This window comes from Tauraco erythrolophus, chromosome 8, assembly GCF_009769465.1.
Source record: "Tauraco erythrolophus isolate bTauEry1 chromosome 8, bTauEry1.pri, whole genome shotgun sequence".
Lineage (NCBI taxonomy): Eukaryota > Metazoa > Chordata > Aves > Musophagiformes > Musophagidae > Tauraco > Tauraco erythrolophus.
This window is the reverse complement of record NC_141472.1, coordinates 12,739,608-12,756,172: the sequence shown is the minus strand read 5'-3', so window position 1 is coordinate 12,756,172 and position 16,565 is coordinate 12,739,608. Positions and strand designations below refer to the sequence as shown.

Below are 16,565 nucleotides of genomic sequence, written 5' to 3'. Positions count from 1 at the left end.
TCTTCCAAAATTAAATAACTTTAAATTATAACATGGATTTCAAAGGAGTTTTAATATGCAGACGTCATTCTCTGGTAAGCTACTTAAATAAAAGATCACTTTGCTTGCAGTAGAACAGGAAGAAAACCACAAATGGTTAATGCTCAACTTACAGTGATTGATTATAGAAAACATGGGTATTAATATTTTTTCAGTGAAAAGAAGTAAGAAGCTTTTTAAATTCAAATGTGAAGTTCCTTTTATCCGAAATGACATAATGAATCTCTGATTTCTAGATGCCTCTTAATTTCTCTAGATGCAGTCGAAAAATGGTAAATTTTCTCACCACCTATCCCGACAAAATTACTATTAGTCTTCCTTCGTTTTCCCATGCGTTATCATGGTCTGCATCAGGTGTAATACAGTTACAAGTGACTTGCAGTAGTTAGTGTAGGGATGAGAGCCCTTAAAATTATACAAAATTTTTAGGGCTTGGAGAAGAATATACTTGGGAAACAGTGTTGGAAGTCTGTGGGTCTACCAGCTGAGGTCAGCCTGACGAAAAGGGATTTCAGTAGTTCGATACCCACAAAAAATGGAGAATGAAGTCTTGTGACTATATTTATATGTAACATTGGAGAAGTCTTTCTGATTTGAAATGAGGACTATTTCAGTGGCATTTTTCGGTGTTTATCAAAGCCAATTTAGTTAACTTGATTTTAGTGATGTAGTTGCTTCAAGAAAATCATATATGATTACAATACAATAAACTTCTTTAGTACGTGTTTTTACTTGTTAACAGTATATTACGTTATATTCATGTGTTTTTTCCTCTGGAAGAAGGTTCCTGTGGAAAGGAAATAGGACCCAAACTTTGAAATCTAAAATAAGGACTAAACTGCTTTTCATTTACTTTTCTACCCTTTGAGATGCCAGAAGCAATTTCCTCTTGAAGCTGACTTCCTTTCTGGAAATGATTTTCGTCTCCAACCATGTTGAGGCTCTTTTCTCATTCTTTCATTCTGACTAACTTGCTTTTTTTCCCTCTGACTTGCTACTGCAGTTGAGTAGAACTTCTGGAGGTAAGTAATTACAGACAAGTTTCTCTCCTAACTTTCTTTTTCAGTTCTTCTCCCCCTGCTGCCGCTCCCCCTCACCCAGTCAGTCTAGAAGGACAAACAAAGCGCTATTGGTGTCCTCTGCAAGAGAGCACTGATAGGGGGCTGGCTGTAAATTGACGTGGCATGGAAAATCTCTGCTCGTTTGTAATAGCTCGAACATTGCTGCGAGATCAAGCCTGCTCTTACCAAGTTTGTAGCTTGAAATCATCACAGGCTTGCTATTTCCCTATCAAAAATGAATGGAAAGTACCTTCGCTTTTTGATTTGGGAACAGGACTTTTTTTGTATTTGGATTTACAGCTAATAGAAAACAAAATAGAAGGGAACTAATAGAAGTTACTTTTTTTTTTCACTCTAGTGAGAGCGACAGATCTTGCTGCGCCCCCGCCCCCCATCCCCCCCCCCGCCACCTTTCCCTGCAACTTAATCATTTGCAGATCTTGCCATGGGGTGCGGACTGAGAAAGCTGGAAGACCCAGATGATAGCAGCCCTGGAAAAATCTTTTCTACATTGAAGAGACCACAAGTTGAAACAAAGACGGATTCTGCTTATGAATATGTATTACTGGATTTTACTTTAGAAGGTATCTTTTTATGTTACATATTTTCTATTCTGAGAAAGCAAGGAATAGGATTTAACTTAGTTCTATTCTGTTTGACTAACAGTAAATCTTAGATACTTTTATCAAAGCTAACCAAAACATAAGACTTTTATTTTGAAACACAAATAATGACGAAAGCCCTCACTTAGATAAAATTACAGTGGAAACTACTGAAGTATTTTTAACAACCAAACCCTCTTAATTACACAACTGTCCTTGTTAAGGAAGCTGGCTAAAAACTGTTAGAGATTTTTCCCAGTTTCCTGTGAGTCAGATACTGCCATCCGTACTCGCTTTGAATACTGGTAGTTTGAATTCAACGTGGTGGTTCAGAAAATACACTGTGCCTGAGCGTTAATTGAATAACAGTTTGTTTTTTTTAAATGTGCTCAACTTCCGAAAACAGGCTGTCATTGTCCTTGTTACTTTATGCAGAAGTAAGTCTGTTTTAGCTGAATACCAGGAGTAGCTTCCCCTCTTATGCCCACCACAGTCTCCTGATAGACGCTTACTAAAATATCTTACAGTTTCATCTTACTATTTTTTTCCAAATGCTTTACTCGTAGCTGTTGAATAGTCTTTTGAAATTGTGACTGAAATGAAGCAAAATCTATATGCGTAGCTGGAGGCAGACGGTACTCTGTGGGGTACTTCCTTCCCGAGGGTGTCCCGTCTCTAACAGAGCAACTCCCTGTTTCGCAAAGTTGAAAACATAAACAAGCCCAGATGGCTGCCCTCTGAGAACAGACAGCTCGGTTTAGCAGTCAGTTTATAGTAACTTGCATTTTAAAACAACCCAATCTACTGGAAGTTCTTAATAACAAGAATTTGAAGTAAATGCAATAGCTGGAAGGGTTTGATAAAGGGAGAAGGTTACTTTTTCAGGAACTTTTTCATAAACAAAACTTGGCCTGTGCTTAGTTTTAATTCTAAATTAAAGGACTGTAGTATTTTCTTTTTAAAATAATCAGTCTGTTTATTGAAAAACTGCAAGATACTAATATAAGCGACATTCTACTAAGTTACAGTACTTGACATCCAACTGTATCTGTTGTTCTGTTTGTTTACACATATAAGGACTTTTTCATTGGCTTATTGTTTCTGAAGAAACAAAACTTCATGCTGAGTAAGTAGTGGTGGCAATGTACTGGAAATCTAGGCTGCCTGATGCATTCAGGAATTACCTACTAATCTACTGGTAATAGAAAGGATAATAAAACTTGAGTTTTTGAGACTGAAGAGCATTTATTTTTCTTAAATAGTCTGTGTTCTGGATAGTTTTGCTGTATTTTAAAGCAACAAGTTTCTGGAAGTGTTGTGTAAATGATTTCTTGTAAAGATAGTTGTGACTTAAGAAAACGCACATCAAACAAATGCAAATAAAGGTGCATCTTTGCATTGTTTTAATTGATATTTTCCCTATCAGTACAGCAGTAAAGATTCATTTTCTCCTGTTCAGTCCGATATTCAGAAGTCCTCTAGCTTCAGTGACTTACTGTGGAATTATGAATGCTAAACAACACTGAGATCAGTTTTAGATAGTTGCCTAACTTTTTTAGGTTTCTAACTGTAAGCAGTTGGATTTGTAAACATAGGTATCTTTGTTCAATGATTCTAGCTCTGCATGTGTGTGTTTGACCTTAAAATATATTTTTGTTTGGTGTCTACTCTTTAGAGCTAAGAGCATGAATACTGAAAAGAAGTCAGTGTATATACTGTCTTTCTTGGAGGCATTTCTGATTTTTTTTTTTGTTTGCTTATGAGATGTGGGGACTGGCCAAAGTACTGTGGGGAAGATGTTGGGCTCTTTTTATTTTTCCTTCTACTCCAATCAACTCACTCACATACTTGTTGCTACTTGAATATCCTTTGGCTAAATGAAACCTAAGTGAGAACCGCTTATCGCTTTAGACAGAAGTTAGTTTTCACTCTGCTGTCAAGTTGAGTGTTATGTCTTCATGGCACTCTGCTGATTTCTAGAGTAGGAACTTCCCCAACATCTGAGATTTCTATTTGCCTGAGTGATTTGTTAACACTGGACCTGGCACCAAGTAAAACAGAAAATCTGCACTTGGTATCCTTTATGAGATCCTACGGTAAACTGTCCTGCATTAAGATAAAAGTACAGCAAGCATAAATGTGTTACTCCAGTTTAATATGCCTTATTCTCTACTTCATGAGACCTATGCTATGTGAAGTTGAAATGGGCCTGCTGAGGAGACTTTCAGGAGTCCCTGATCTTCTCCCAAGCCATGGTGCAGATTAGGTCAACCATGTTGTAGTGTGAATTTGTTGGCTGGAGTCCCTGTGCGTCATAACTAGTTATCAGCAGCGTATCGTACCTTGACTTCTCCCCTCCTGGTCCCCAGAATACTCCTATCCCTACAGCAGAAATCATCAGCTTTGAGTTCCATGGAGATGGGTCTGCATCAGGAGAATCCCAAACAAGAAAATTACAGCCAGTCTTTTATTTTGATTGGATGGAACAGTAAAAGAAATGGAGCAGTGGACTCTAAAGCATAATTTTAAATGCCTGTCAAGGACTGTAAATTCTACAGCCTCAATCATGAGGCATATCTCAGTTACAAAACAGCTATTATTTTTTGAGGTCAGTTTAACCATAAGGTAGGGATAGTTTAAATACTCCTACTCATGCAAAATGCTTGTGCCTTTTCCACAGCGCTCTATTAGGGAAAAGAAGGAATATCGATGCAAGGGTATTTCACATCAGTCCCCCAAGATGACATGCTGTGAAGTTCTTGTCGCTCTGAATAACTGTATGAATATGTATGAAGTGGCTCTTTTGTCATCATCTCCAATATCGTGCATCTGAAGTTTACTCTACAACTAGCAAGTTAACTGTAGTTCTGTTATTTGTAAAAGTGTTTTGGCTACGTGTTGACAGCACATCAAGAAGGAAATTTCTTAATGAAAAATGGTTGAGATGTTTGCAAAATCAGTGAAGCGATGGTCACGTTGCTTGCGTTCCTGCTTTTTGGCTTGTGGGCTGTAAAGCAGTTATTTCTTCACTACGTATTTAATGTCTCTTGGATTTACTCTAAGTGGAATTATGGGATGGAGGCGTTACTAAGTAGGGCAAAATAGTCTGTGAAAGGGAGGGCTGTGATGTATTGTCTGCTTAAAAAACCCAAACAAACAAACAAAAAACACCCCACAAAAAAAACAACCAAAAAAACCAACCAAAACCACTGAGGTAGCACAAGGAAGTGCAACAACCCTATCCCTATGACTGAGACTGGCAGAATTTACATGAATAGGTTGAGTTCACTAGTTATCAGCAATAAACCATCAATATATATGTTAGTGATACTTTTGGTAGTGTGCATCTCACATGGTACATGTTATTTTGATTTCAGTAGTTTTTTTCTGAGCCATTAAGGACTCTTAAAGTAAGAGGCAAAGTGGGCCTCTTCATTTCTCCCTTTAGTAAAAGTTAGTGTTTAAAAGCATTTAGTTTAAGTGGTGCAAAACATTAGTTTCTTTTTTTTCTAAAAAAAAAAAAAAGCCCTCCATGATGTACATACATCATTGTCCCCATTTTATGGTGGGAAAATAGTATAAAGATTGAACTCATGAACCACCAGAATTCTAATTGAGTTTATTAGAATAAAAGATTTTGGCAAACTAAAGATTCACATATCTGTGAGATGTGATATCATATCACATATCATGAGATATCACATATCATGGAAGAGATGCCATCCAGAGGGACCTTGATAGGCTTGAGAAATGGGCCAGTGCAAACTGCATGAGCTTCAACAAGTCAAAATGCAAGGTCCTTCACCTGGGTCGGGCCAGTCCTAGGCACAAATACGAACTGGGCACAGAGTGGGTTGAGAGTAGCCCTGAAGAGAAGGATTTGGGGATGTTTATAGATGAGAAGCTCAACATGAGCCGGCCGTGCACTCGTGGCCCAGAAGGCCAACTGCATCCTGGGATGTATCAAGAGAAGAGTGGTCAGCAGGTCAAGAGAGGTGATTCTCCCTCTCTGCTCTGCTCTTGTGAGACCCCACCTCGAATACTGCGTCCAGTTCTGGTGTCCCCACCATAAGAGAGACATAGATTTGTTGGAGCGTGTTCAGAGGAGGGCCACAAAGATGATCCAGGGGCTGGAGCACCTCTGCTACGAGGACAGGTTGCGGGAGCTGGGATTGTTCAGCCTTGAAAAGAGAAGACTTCGGGGGGACCTAATAGCTGCCTTCCAATACCTGAAGGGAACCTACAGGAAGGCTGGGGAGGGACTTTTTACAAGAGTGTCCACTGATAGGACAAGGGGAAATGGGTTTAAGTTCCAGGAGAACAGATTTAGATTAGGTTTTAGGAAGAAATTCTTCAGTACGAGGGTGGTAAGACATTGGAATAAATTGTCCAGAGAAGTTGTGGATGCCCCTCCCTGGAGGTGTTCAAGGCCAGGTTGGACAGAGCCTTGAGTAGCCTGATCTAGTTGAGAGGCGTCCCTGCCCATGACAGTGAGGTTGGATTAGATGATCTCTGAGGTCCCTTCCAGCCTTATGCCATTCTATGATTTATGATACTTTAAACCTGTAGCATAGGTAGATTTTTATGTGTTGCTGTGTCTTTGATAAAAGTCTAAATTCCTCGCTATCACGCCTCTACCATATAGGACAGGTAGATCAGAGGATATGGGAAGGTGAAATTAACTCTAAGGAATACATTGGCAAGTGAGATTTAGGTCATTGCGTTTATCTGTACTTTTTTCTTTTACATTTTTTTTAAATTATAGAATCAAGAGAGAATTAGTGTATTTAACTGTTTAGAGTTTATTGTATTATTTGAAAGAAAATGTTTAAAGCAGCGTGTTACAGTGTTTGTATCTAAAAAAAAAGTGTTGAGGTCACTTAATTCCAATTGAGGCATCCTTTCATGCAGTTGAACGCTGGTCTTAATGCACTGGAAGTCTTGCAAAGAGAGGGACCTGTCGATACAGAAAGTGTCACTCGCAGCAAGAGTCACTGATAGCAACCATCAAATCACAAAAGCCTGTCTTGTCATAATAGCTCATGTGTGCAAAGGATGAAAATTTTGATGGTGGCAGATGTATGCTGGCAAAACTACTCCTCAGTTACTGTCTGAGTATTGGTTTCCTGCTTTGTGGAGGATCTCAGAGCTCCTGTGATTCCAGTTGGAGTTGAGGGGCACAGGAAATAGTAACTCGTTGGAGTGACTGTGGCAGAATATATCGTCTGTTACCAGTGAGGAATCTTCCTTTTCTCTCTGCAAAAGCTGTGCATCAGACCATTCAAAAAAAGTTGTCCAAAAAGTTTTCCCTAGTTTCTGACAATAGCTGTGTAGAACCTACCTGTTGATCAGAACACACTCAGAGGGATCCTCCTTAGAAATCAGTGATGCTATGTAGCTTAATTAAATGACATTACTTAAATCTACTGGAAAAAGGAGTTAGGACTATGTTAAAGTTTCAACTGATAATCCACACATCACTAAGAGGTCCAAAAAAATATATTTGAGAAAAACAAACCCATTGTTCTAGGCTTAAATTCATTGTATGGGAATTTCCCTCTCAACTAGGGTTGAAGGATACTGCTTTAGTGTGTTTAGGGCTTCAGCTAGAGGAAATAGTTGCTTTAAGTTCAGAACTACTGTGTATTTAGGTGTTGATGCAACTTCTAAATTTGCTTGGCAAAGCTAGGTCCAGCAGAAAATGTAGCCGAGTAGATTAAAAATAGATCGTATTAACTTCTAGAAATATGTGCTTCAACTAGTTGAATCAGCTGTGAATCTGCTTTTTCTTGTATAAATAGAACTGCAGCTTTTTAGTAAATGCCTTGGGATAGATTTTGTGTGATTTCTATAAAAGGAACTCACCCAGAAGTTTAGGGACATCCATAGTATAACGTGCTTCTCTTCTGCTTTCAATGCTTTTAGCTTCCTCAAATCCAGAAGTTATCAAGATCAGTTCTGTATTGGATATAGCATCTAAGGTGGAAGAGTATTACAGCAAAGGATATGTCGTAGGAGCCGTTCATCCTATTCTACTGCCAATTGGACGCAGAAGGAATTTCCCTGCAAGTCACATGTATCGAGTGGTACTTTCACGGTTAAAATTAAGGTAAGACTGAAATAGTTTGAATACATTTGAGTCCATTACTTAAGCCATCTGTAAGTGGATTGTTCAACATGCGTAATTTATTATCAAGTTGAAATGAGGACCTCAAAGAATCGAATAACTGTTCCTTGTCTAGAAAAGCGAGCAACTTGATAATGTTCTTTTAATTAAATGTCTAATGTTCACTTTGTATTTTTGTTTTGACATTTACTAAGGCAAAGTTGCTTATCATAATTTGTGGAAAGATAAATTATTACAGTTTACCCTTTTAATACTTTTTTTAATAAAGTATAATCTGCCTTAGAACCTGCAGCAAATATAGGATTAAACAAAACACTAGAAGAGTAATAAGGTGCTTTAAATTCTCTTTTGTCTGGTTTTTCTTCTTAATTTTCAAAACTTTTGTGTTTTCACTCTTCCCATAGGAGCATTATTCGGGGAAAATGATTGATAAAGTGTGAATTACTTAGTTTGTCAAAGATAGTTTATTTTTCCTTCACAAGAAGGAAGTAATCATTCTGTGATTGGAAGGGTGTACAAAAGCTTGGGTTTTGGCAGTGAAGGAAGAATGAAGAGCTTGAGTTTATGTTCCAGGTCCATAGTCTTGTTTATTACTCCTGGTTTAATCACCATGTTATCACAAAGAAAATGCAGAAAGAAATTTTACCATTAATTCCTTTGAATGCAGAGATGATCACCTTTTTTTCTTAATTTGAGTAACTAGAAAAGTGAATTTCTTTTTGCATTAAGAGTTGTCATGCTTCCCCCTTCTATCCTGAGTTCTAGTGTGGTGCACAAAGGTTCTTTCATTTTCCTTTGGAAGTCTGGAAGGGCATGAGTTGGAACATGCCTCCTGCCACTCCAGTAATGCTTCTGTAAAACACGGTTCATTTGAGGGAGCTTCTCAGATGCTTTGCTGAAACAAGCATTGCCCATGGTGTTTGTTGCTCGTATAACTGACCTTCTTAAATTCATCTGCAAACAAGGTGAATGTTGCCCATGTGTGCAAAAGCTGGAGGAAGAAAAGCTGAATGTTTGCTCTCTGGAATTGAGGCTTCTAAGAGCTGACACTGCCAGTGTGCAGCTCTCGCAACTCAGCTTTAGGCCCTTGAATAGATGAAGGACAAGAACCTGCAGCCTACATGTGAAACTGTTGAGCGTAGGTTCCTAATTTCCTATGCCATACCCACCTATGTTGGTTTTCTTATGGACCAATGCACCTTCTCTGGCTACTATCTGGAAAGTAACCTTTAGTATTTGAGCATGACTCATTGTTGGCTCGTTCTAAAGCAAAAGCTTGCGTGAAGGAAGCATCAAATAAAATCCTCTTATTACTGATACGCACCAAATATTCTTGTCTGAGTAATAACCTAACTGGCTTTAGATAAAACATGGTGAATACTATTCTTGAACTTTAAATGGAGGTTAAAGCTTGCAGATTCTCAAATCTGAGTCATTTAAACATTACCTAACCCAAAGTGATTCTTTTACTGCATTGTATTTCTGGTATTAGCCTGCACTGTATTTCATACAATAGCTGCAACTCTGCTTTAGTTACAAAAACTATAAACAGCAACACGTTGACAATGTGAAAATACCATTCGGTGTTTTCTGAAAAACTGATCCGCTGGTTTGTACTTGCTGTATTTATAGCTTAAATTTATATTTTTTGCATTATCAGAGATATTGGGGGTTACTTATTACAAAAGCAGGGCTGTGTGTCAATAAGGCTCAGTTTCCAAAAGATGTCTATTAACAGTCTTCAGATGAAATTCCTATTAATATTCTTATCCTGACATTGTAATACACAGTAGCTGCCACTTTGTGCAAGAAAGGGAGCAAAACACCTAAAACCCACCGAGTTCTGAATAAAAGTATGAAGAAATATTGCCAGGATTTCATTCATAACTATTCTAAAAGAAAAGAATTCTATCTGCAAGCACTTGCCCAAGTTAGCAGCAAACTACTGACAAAGACTGCTTTCTTTCTGTGTTCTAGCCAGAAGCATGCAGCACCCAGAAGACAAAGGCACCCCAGGCTGGTGATTGAGGAATGTCCTTTAATGTATGAAACACTGACAAATGAGGTAGTGAAAGAACTGTTAGAAAAGGTAATGGAGGGTTTTTTCGAACTTCTCTTCAGACTTTTATTTCTAACATACATGTAAGTTACAGATAATGGTTGATGTTTTTTTAGTTTTGAGTTTTTATCTTGGTTTATTTTGTTGAAACTACAAAGTCTTTTCTTATGCAAAGAGTTGTTTTTCTTCATTAGTTGCTTTTTCTAATTTGGGACTTAATAGTAAACCCTGTAAAACTTTGAGAAACTGGCCACTTACACCACAGAAAGCAGAATCAGGCCCAAACTCTCAGCCAGTCTTTATAAAATGCTTGTATGGTAGCTTTTTCTGGAATTAATATTTAAAAAAATCTGAAGTTTTATGTTCTGGTTAAGTAAAGTATTCCCAATGAACATGAGCATGTTTGATTTCTAAGAAAGACCTTTTCATTCCTTAACAGAAGTACAAAATACACAGTAACTGTATTAAATATTTACTTGGCACAGCTTTTGAAAATATTGTATAGTGAAAGAAAACTGAACTTCCACTGATATGCAAGCTCTAGTTCCAGTTCTTTTTGTGTTTAACTTCCTCTGCAAAATTGAAGACTTACCGAAACAGGAAGCTATTGTTATTACAAGAGTTAGAGTGATATCTTTTACACTAGTTGCTAAGGAAAAAAGTAGAGGAAAAAGCATGTTGGACATCTTTAATGGTCTTTGTAAATATCAGAGCTGTTTAAAATTTCTAAAAGGCTTGTTTTGAAACTTTCAGGTGTTTCAAATTTAAAATGGGATTCCATTACACACTTATTACTATATGTGTATTGAAATTAGCAGGTTGTCTTGCAAACAAATCCAGAACAGAAGTAGTATTTGAAAATAATTTGATTTTTAAAATGCTCTTAGTGTTTTAAAAAGACTGAGCCAGTAATCCAGTGTAAAATTACTACTTTTTTCTTTCTTTTAAAAAAAAAAAATATCTGAACCCAGAAGACTTTGTGGCATTTCAGGAAAAAGGGTTGTCATATTACCTCTTTTTCTGCATGTTGCTTGTCACATTTAAAATTATTTTGTTGTCTTAGAAGTAACAGCTCTATATAGTCACAGTAATTGGCATGTTGTATCATTGCTGTGCATACGTAATAGTGGTATAGTAACACTTCAGTCTATCATGGTCCTAAAAAGGGATTATAGTACTGTCAGCTATTTAAGTATTTTTCACTCTATTGATTAATAGTTTGCAAGTTAACTGGGTAGAGATCCTTCTATCTCTGCCCTTGCTAATCCAGTACTTCCCAGGCAATTTCTTCTGTCTGGGCTGGGATTTCTTTATCTTCCTGGAAATACTTTATTGCACTGTAGCACAAGATGGCAGCGGGATCACCTTCCCAAATGGCAGCACTCCTGATCTCAGCAAAAACCCCTCCCTCCAAGAACAGGCACGTGCCACAGGTGGCACATATTCTACACTTGTATTTTGAGGCTTCAGTGCAGAGAAAAAGACCCACCACTGGGTGAAAGCAGAGTTAAGAGGGGTTTAATTTGCTTTTAACTCCCTCCTTTCTCTGCTCCTTCACTAATCTCAGTAATAGTGAAGCTGAGTAGCCTCTAAGGGAACCAGGGGATAATAAATCATGACACATGGCAAATAGATATCTCCAGAGTATTAGTGATCAGTAATTTTAGTATGACTGAATTTTAGTATGACTGGTTTCACGTGTTCAGAGAAACAATACTATTTATTGCACCGGTGTACCACTTATCACTGCGACACAGCAAGTAAAATACTTTGGATTTGTTCTAAGTGAAGGGTTTTGTGTACACTGAAGTCAGTACCAGTGTTGGCCACCTTTCTTGGCCCGAGTCCAAAGACGTGCTGGAAGACTTCCATCTGCTTTGAAACATGGGCAGTGTACAAAGACAAGCCGCCCTTCTGTAAGAGAGTTGTCTTTATGTCCTTGAAAATCAGCAGTGTAGTTAAACAGAACTTGCATATACTAGGGTCTTTTTTTAAAAAGTTACATGTGATTCTAAAATCGCTTTGCAGATAAATTTATTTTGTAAATACAGGTTAACGAAGCTGCTAAAAGAGGAAAGAAGTTTGTTGGATTTGTAACACAACATTTTCCTCAACCTAAAGCCTGTAATGGAACAAGCACAGATGGAAGTGCAGAGCTGGAATCAACTCTGGGCAGAAGAAATAGGGAACACAGAAGAAAAAACTCTGATGAAAACTATAAAAACTGGCATGAAGGGACACTGAGTGGTCACTCATCGGAGAGTGGAATAGAAGAAGAAATGCAAGGAGAAAGCGGTCTGTTACAGGATGCAGATTTCCAGTTTGGAAAAGAAGTCAGCCCTGTTAAACCACGAAAAGGAGATGGTAATAAATGCTGCTTATTTATTGCAGAAATAAGGTGTTTTATTGAGCTGTTGTTTTAGAAACGTGTTGGTAGAACAACCAGTAGAACGTACTGTTCTGTTAATCAAATACTGGTTTTGAAAGATGCATCTTCCTTAAATGCATACATATTTCTAAAAAAGTTGTCAGTTGAGGAAACAGAAGCAATATTTACCTTCTGCTCCTATGTATATGTTCACATATACATAATACATAAAAATGGTATTTTAGTTTTCATACAGAATATTACAAATGTACTGTAAAAATTGTAGTTTGTAATTTAAAGAAAAAAGGAAAAACCAAACAACCCCCCAAAAATCACCCACTGTGTAATTCTGGTTTTAAATGTAGCGCAAACAAATAGCTTTTTTGCCTGATATGTGTCTTAATAAATATGTGGCAGTAAGTCTTTTCTTTTAGGATGCAATTGTTTTAAAACCTTTTCCTAAATGCGTGTAACTTTCACTTACTCTTAATATTAAATCGTAAACATGTAACAAATCACCAAGAATGTTATCATCCCAGTCCTCCTGCCTGTTTCAAAACTGACAACAAAGAGATCCCCTTCCAGCTAGCTGCCGTTTTATGTGCTTCTGGCCGACTCACGTAACGTACAGCAAACAAATGCGTTCATAATGGATTCTTTCTAGTTAACATGCCTTCAAGAAGCTTCCTGAAAGAGATCACTTAAACTAACTCATTGACCATGAAATCAAAGAGGATACTTGTTACAAAATGAATTTTCACTAGAGAAAAGTAAGCATCAAAAAAAAATTTTATAAGAAGGGAAAATATCACAGGAGAAATGTTGATGCTGTGGTAGAAAACTTTGTTGTAGAGGAATCTGAGATACTTGGTGTAGTCTGTGTGAGAGATTTCCTGAAACAGTGACCTCGGATTCTGAAGAGCTAAGGCCTCCTGGTTTGCTAGGAAGGAAAGGTGAAAAGGAAGAAGTTACCTAAAGCACGAGAACTGATGCAATGTAGTATTGTGTAGAAAGCAGGCAGCCTGAAACCCTCATGTCAGTTTTGACATAATAGACACTACTCTTCTGGGCCAAACACGTTTTAATTGCTCTCAAAAGCAACCTTTTCATTTTCCTGTTAAGAGTTATGCATCCTCTCCAGTTTGTAGATTGTCAGGATAATGACTCCGAGTTCCTCTTATTTTTAACACTTGAATCAAAGCAGTTCTTGTACAACTGTGCTGGGCCTTTATAGCAGCATCTGTTAAAGCTTAACTCTTTCCTTACAGCTTGAAATAGTGAGTTTGCCATATGTAGCAGAATATAAATCTTGTGAGTAAAGAGCAGAAAACTCTTGGTTCTGTTAAGGAGCCTTGTGCAGACTGGTGTGACCAGGTAGATCAGCAACCGGTGTGTCCCCTATATGCTGTATTCTCAGGAAAGTCTTCAAAAAGCTTTGGCAAGAGTATGTCAGGCTTCTCTACTACTAGTCAAATACTCAGTAAAGCGTTGGAGCTCTTAAGACAAAACTCAGGAAAACTTAACCACCTTTCTTTGTAAATGTTGTATGTAACCATCATTTTAAAAAAACACCGATGTGAATTTTCGAAGAAAGTCCTACATGCATCAAGGTATGTACTGGCACTTCTGTATGCCACTTCTATTTAGGTCTGCTCAAAAGATCCAAAACTGTGTCTGAGTTCTAGATTTGGAGGTCATAATGTAAGCATTTTGGCTATAAATATACCCCTTGCAGAGGCAAACTTCTGATACAGGTGAGCAATTGAATAGTTGTATCAAGAAACTAGATTATTTTTTTTCCAGAAGAACAAATATGAAGGTGATCTCACTTTAGTATACAGGAAAGGAAACTAAAGTTTGCCAGAATGAACACGTTTATGCTAATAGAGCCACGTGTGGAGGTGAGAAAATAAAACTGTAGAGAAAGAGTCATCTCTTACTGGTAAATTCAGGACAAAGTTTTGAACTCGACTCTACCTTATTCCAGGCACCTGCTGTTACTCGCAGTGAGTGTGGTAAGGCCTCTCGAAACAGAGAGAGGTTCTCCCAGAGACTGATTCAGACTATGTACAGTCCAAATCTTCCTTTGGAAATCTGCCTCTGTTCCTGGAGCCTAGAGACTAGCGTCTTAAGTGGGGTCATCTGAACCAAGTTCCTTTGTTTTGGCAATGTGAATACTTCTGCTTTCTAGGGGTTGATTTGGGTTGATTTAGGCTCCTCAGATGTTGAAGTGTTAGACTATCTGAGAGCATTTTTTTGGCAACTGCGTTGTGTTTTTTCTCCCCAGCAGTGACATACATGTGAGTGTTTATACAATACACTTATATAGCTAGGACTTCATAATTTTCACTGGTGATTTCCTAAAACACTATGGATTTGTGGATTTTAATTTCTGATGAATGCTTATTTATGACTCTGTTTTTGTATCAGCACTTTATTAATGCCTAGGTATGAAAAGCATTTGAGGATATGCATAAGCTCATCAGTTACTGTGTGGGAAACCCCAGTAGGCAACTGATTATACCAGTACTTAAGTAATCCTCAGAAAATGATGAGGAAACATCAATACTGTGCAAGGCATTCCTAATATTTAAAAACTTAGAAAATTGTCTTTAATCTTCAGTTGCAATAATTAAAAATATTTGTAGTCAAAGTTTCATGAATAGCAGAAATAAACCCTATTTTCATTGGGTTTTTCTTAACTCTGGTATATCTTTTCTACGCAAAACTCACCTAAAAGGTCCAACTGTAATATGTTCAAATTTTTCTGATATCTCACAGCATACCCCCCTCACACCTGGTTCTGAGTGTGTTTAGGGCTTAAGCTGAGTTAGTCACATAGGAAACAATTCTTAAAACTGTTGCTTAGAATTAGAAAACCATGTTGAAATAAGAAACTAATATTATTTTTATTTCAGAGCACTTCCAGAGGTTCATTTTTCTTCCTTTTTTTTTTTTTCCTTAGATAAGCTGTATACAGTCTTCAATGTTTTTGATGATGATTCTACCTGCTGGACCTATCATGAAGGTGTTTTGTCTATGAAAGTAACAAGAAAGGGGCCAGTTATTAGTACACTGGAAGCAGACTGGCTAGAATTAACTACATTTTATCATAAACAAGGATTGTCCTTAATTGATTCTTTTGTACACTGGGAAACTTCTAAAGGTGAGTACTGTTCTAGGATTTCATGAAGCTTGTACTTGTTTTAGTAGAACTACATACTTTTCAAAAAATAGATTCTGTTTTGCTTCTTGGTGTGAAGGACAATATGTAAACATGTTCAGATAGTCATTGTAAACTTTAGAATCTGATATTTAAAAAGGGAATAACTTGTTTTCTGGGCAGTTATAGCTCTGAATTATTGAAATTTCTGCTTTGTTTTATTAAATTGGGGATTTCCAAAGCAGGAAAGAAGTGTAGCATTATAATGAAATAAACCTTCTGTGCTACTTCCTTTTTTTTTTTTTTAAAAAAAGGAAAAGATGATGGGGGGAGGGGGGGAATCATTAGATACATGTTTCCCTGATGTTTGCATTCTGTTGCTAACTGTAGATACTGTCCTGCACTCTCTTGAATATTTCTGACGAGACAAGAGAGTGCCTTGGGTTCTCATTGTGCTTACTCTACCCTAAATCTAAGTCAGGCTTTCCACACTTCTTGGTTTTTCAAGCTCTTTGGGCTTAAAAATTCTTTCTGCAACACCAAACTGCATTAAAATTCAGCTGTTGATCCTAAAGCTCAGGATGTTTTTGCAGGTTGCTCTGGTCAGATGTGGACATATGCAGAGAGTAAAGAAACATGATTTTTGTCCTGGCCCTCAACTGTAGGCAGATCTTCCAGGACCTTTTCACATACTGGGAGGGAGGTCTTCCCTGGTCCCTCCCATTTCTTGCACTCTTCTGCAGGAAACGACCAGTTCAGTTAACACTCAAATTGCTACAATGAAAGAGTGTCAGGCTCACAGGGTTGTCAAATTTTCTTCTTCATTCTGCCAGTTTAAGTTCTATCTCCAGTTTTCATTCTGGAGAGGTCTTACTAGGTCTTTCAGAGTTCTGAGCCATCATCCTGCTCATGAATAGACACAAGCCCAGTGTCAGCAGGGCTGCTGCTGGTGCAGGTAGTGAGATTTGTTTCCATTTGAACTGAATTTGTCTGAAAGCCAGAAATTAGAAGCGTTGCAAAAAATAGTATGTAGGTAGTGTTATGCAATTACTTGAAAATAATATGAAGAAAAACAGTAGTACTGTAGTGTTAGGGGAGCAGACCAAAAGAGTCTGACATAGTTAATTGTTTCAGAATTTATTGATT

At 37.6% G+C, this 16,565-nt stretch overlaps 1 protein-coding gene across 2 annotated transcripts in view; it reads left to right on the top strand.

The window, feature by feature from the left end:
- Positions 1-952: 952 nt before the first annotated feature.
- Positions 953-16,565, top strand: part of RFTN2 (raftlin family member 2) — a 34,018-nt gene continuing 18,405 nt past the window's right edge. The window contains exons 1-6 of one of the 2 annotated variants that reach the window (XM_086615927.1): positions 953-1,061; positions 1,538-1,684; positions 7,628-7,811; positions 9,807-9,918; positions 11,940-12,252; positions 15,222-15,422. In XM_086615927.1, coding sequence (XP_086472053.1) covers positions 1,546-1,684; positions 7,628-7,811; positions 9,807-9,918; positions 11,940-12,252; positions 15,222-15,422 — 949 coding nt within the window. In that variant the 5' untranslated portion in view covers positions 953-1,061; positions 1,538-1,545. Of the gene's footprint in view, positions 1,062-1,537; positions 1,685-7,627; positions 7,812-9,806; positions 9,919-11,939; positions 12,262-15,221; positions 15,423-16,565 lie in introns of those variants that run through there. The other variant, XM_086615928.1, reaches the window with a different exon arrangement.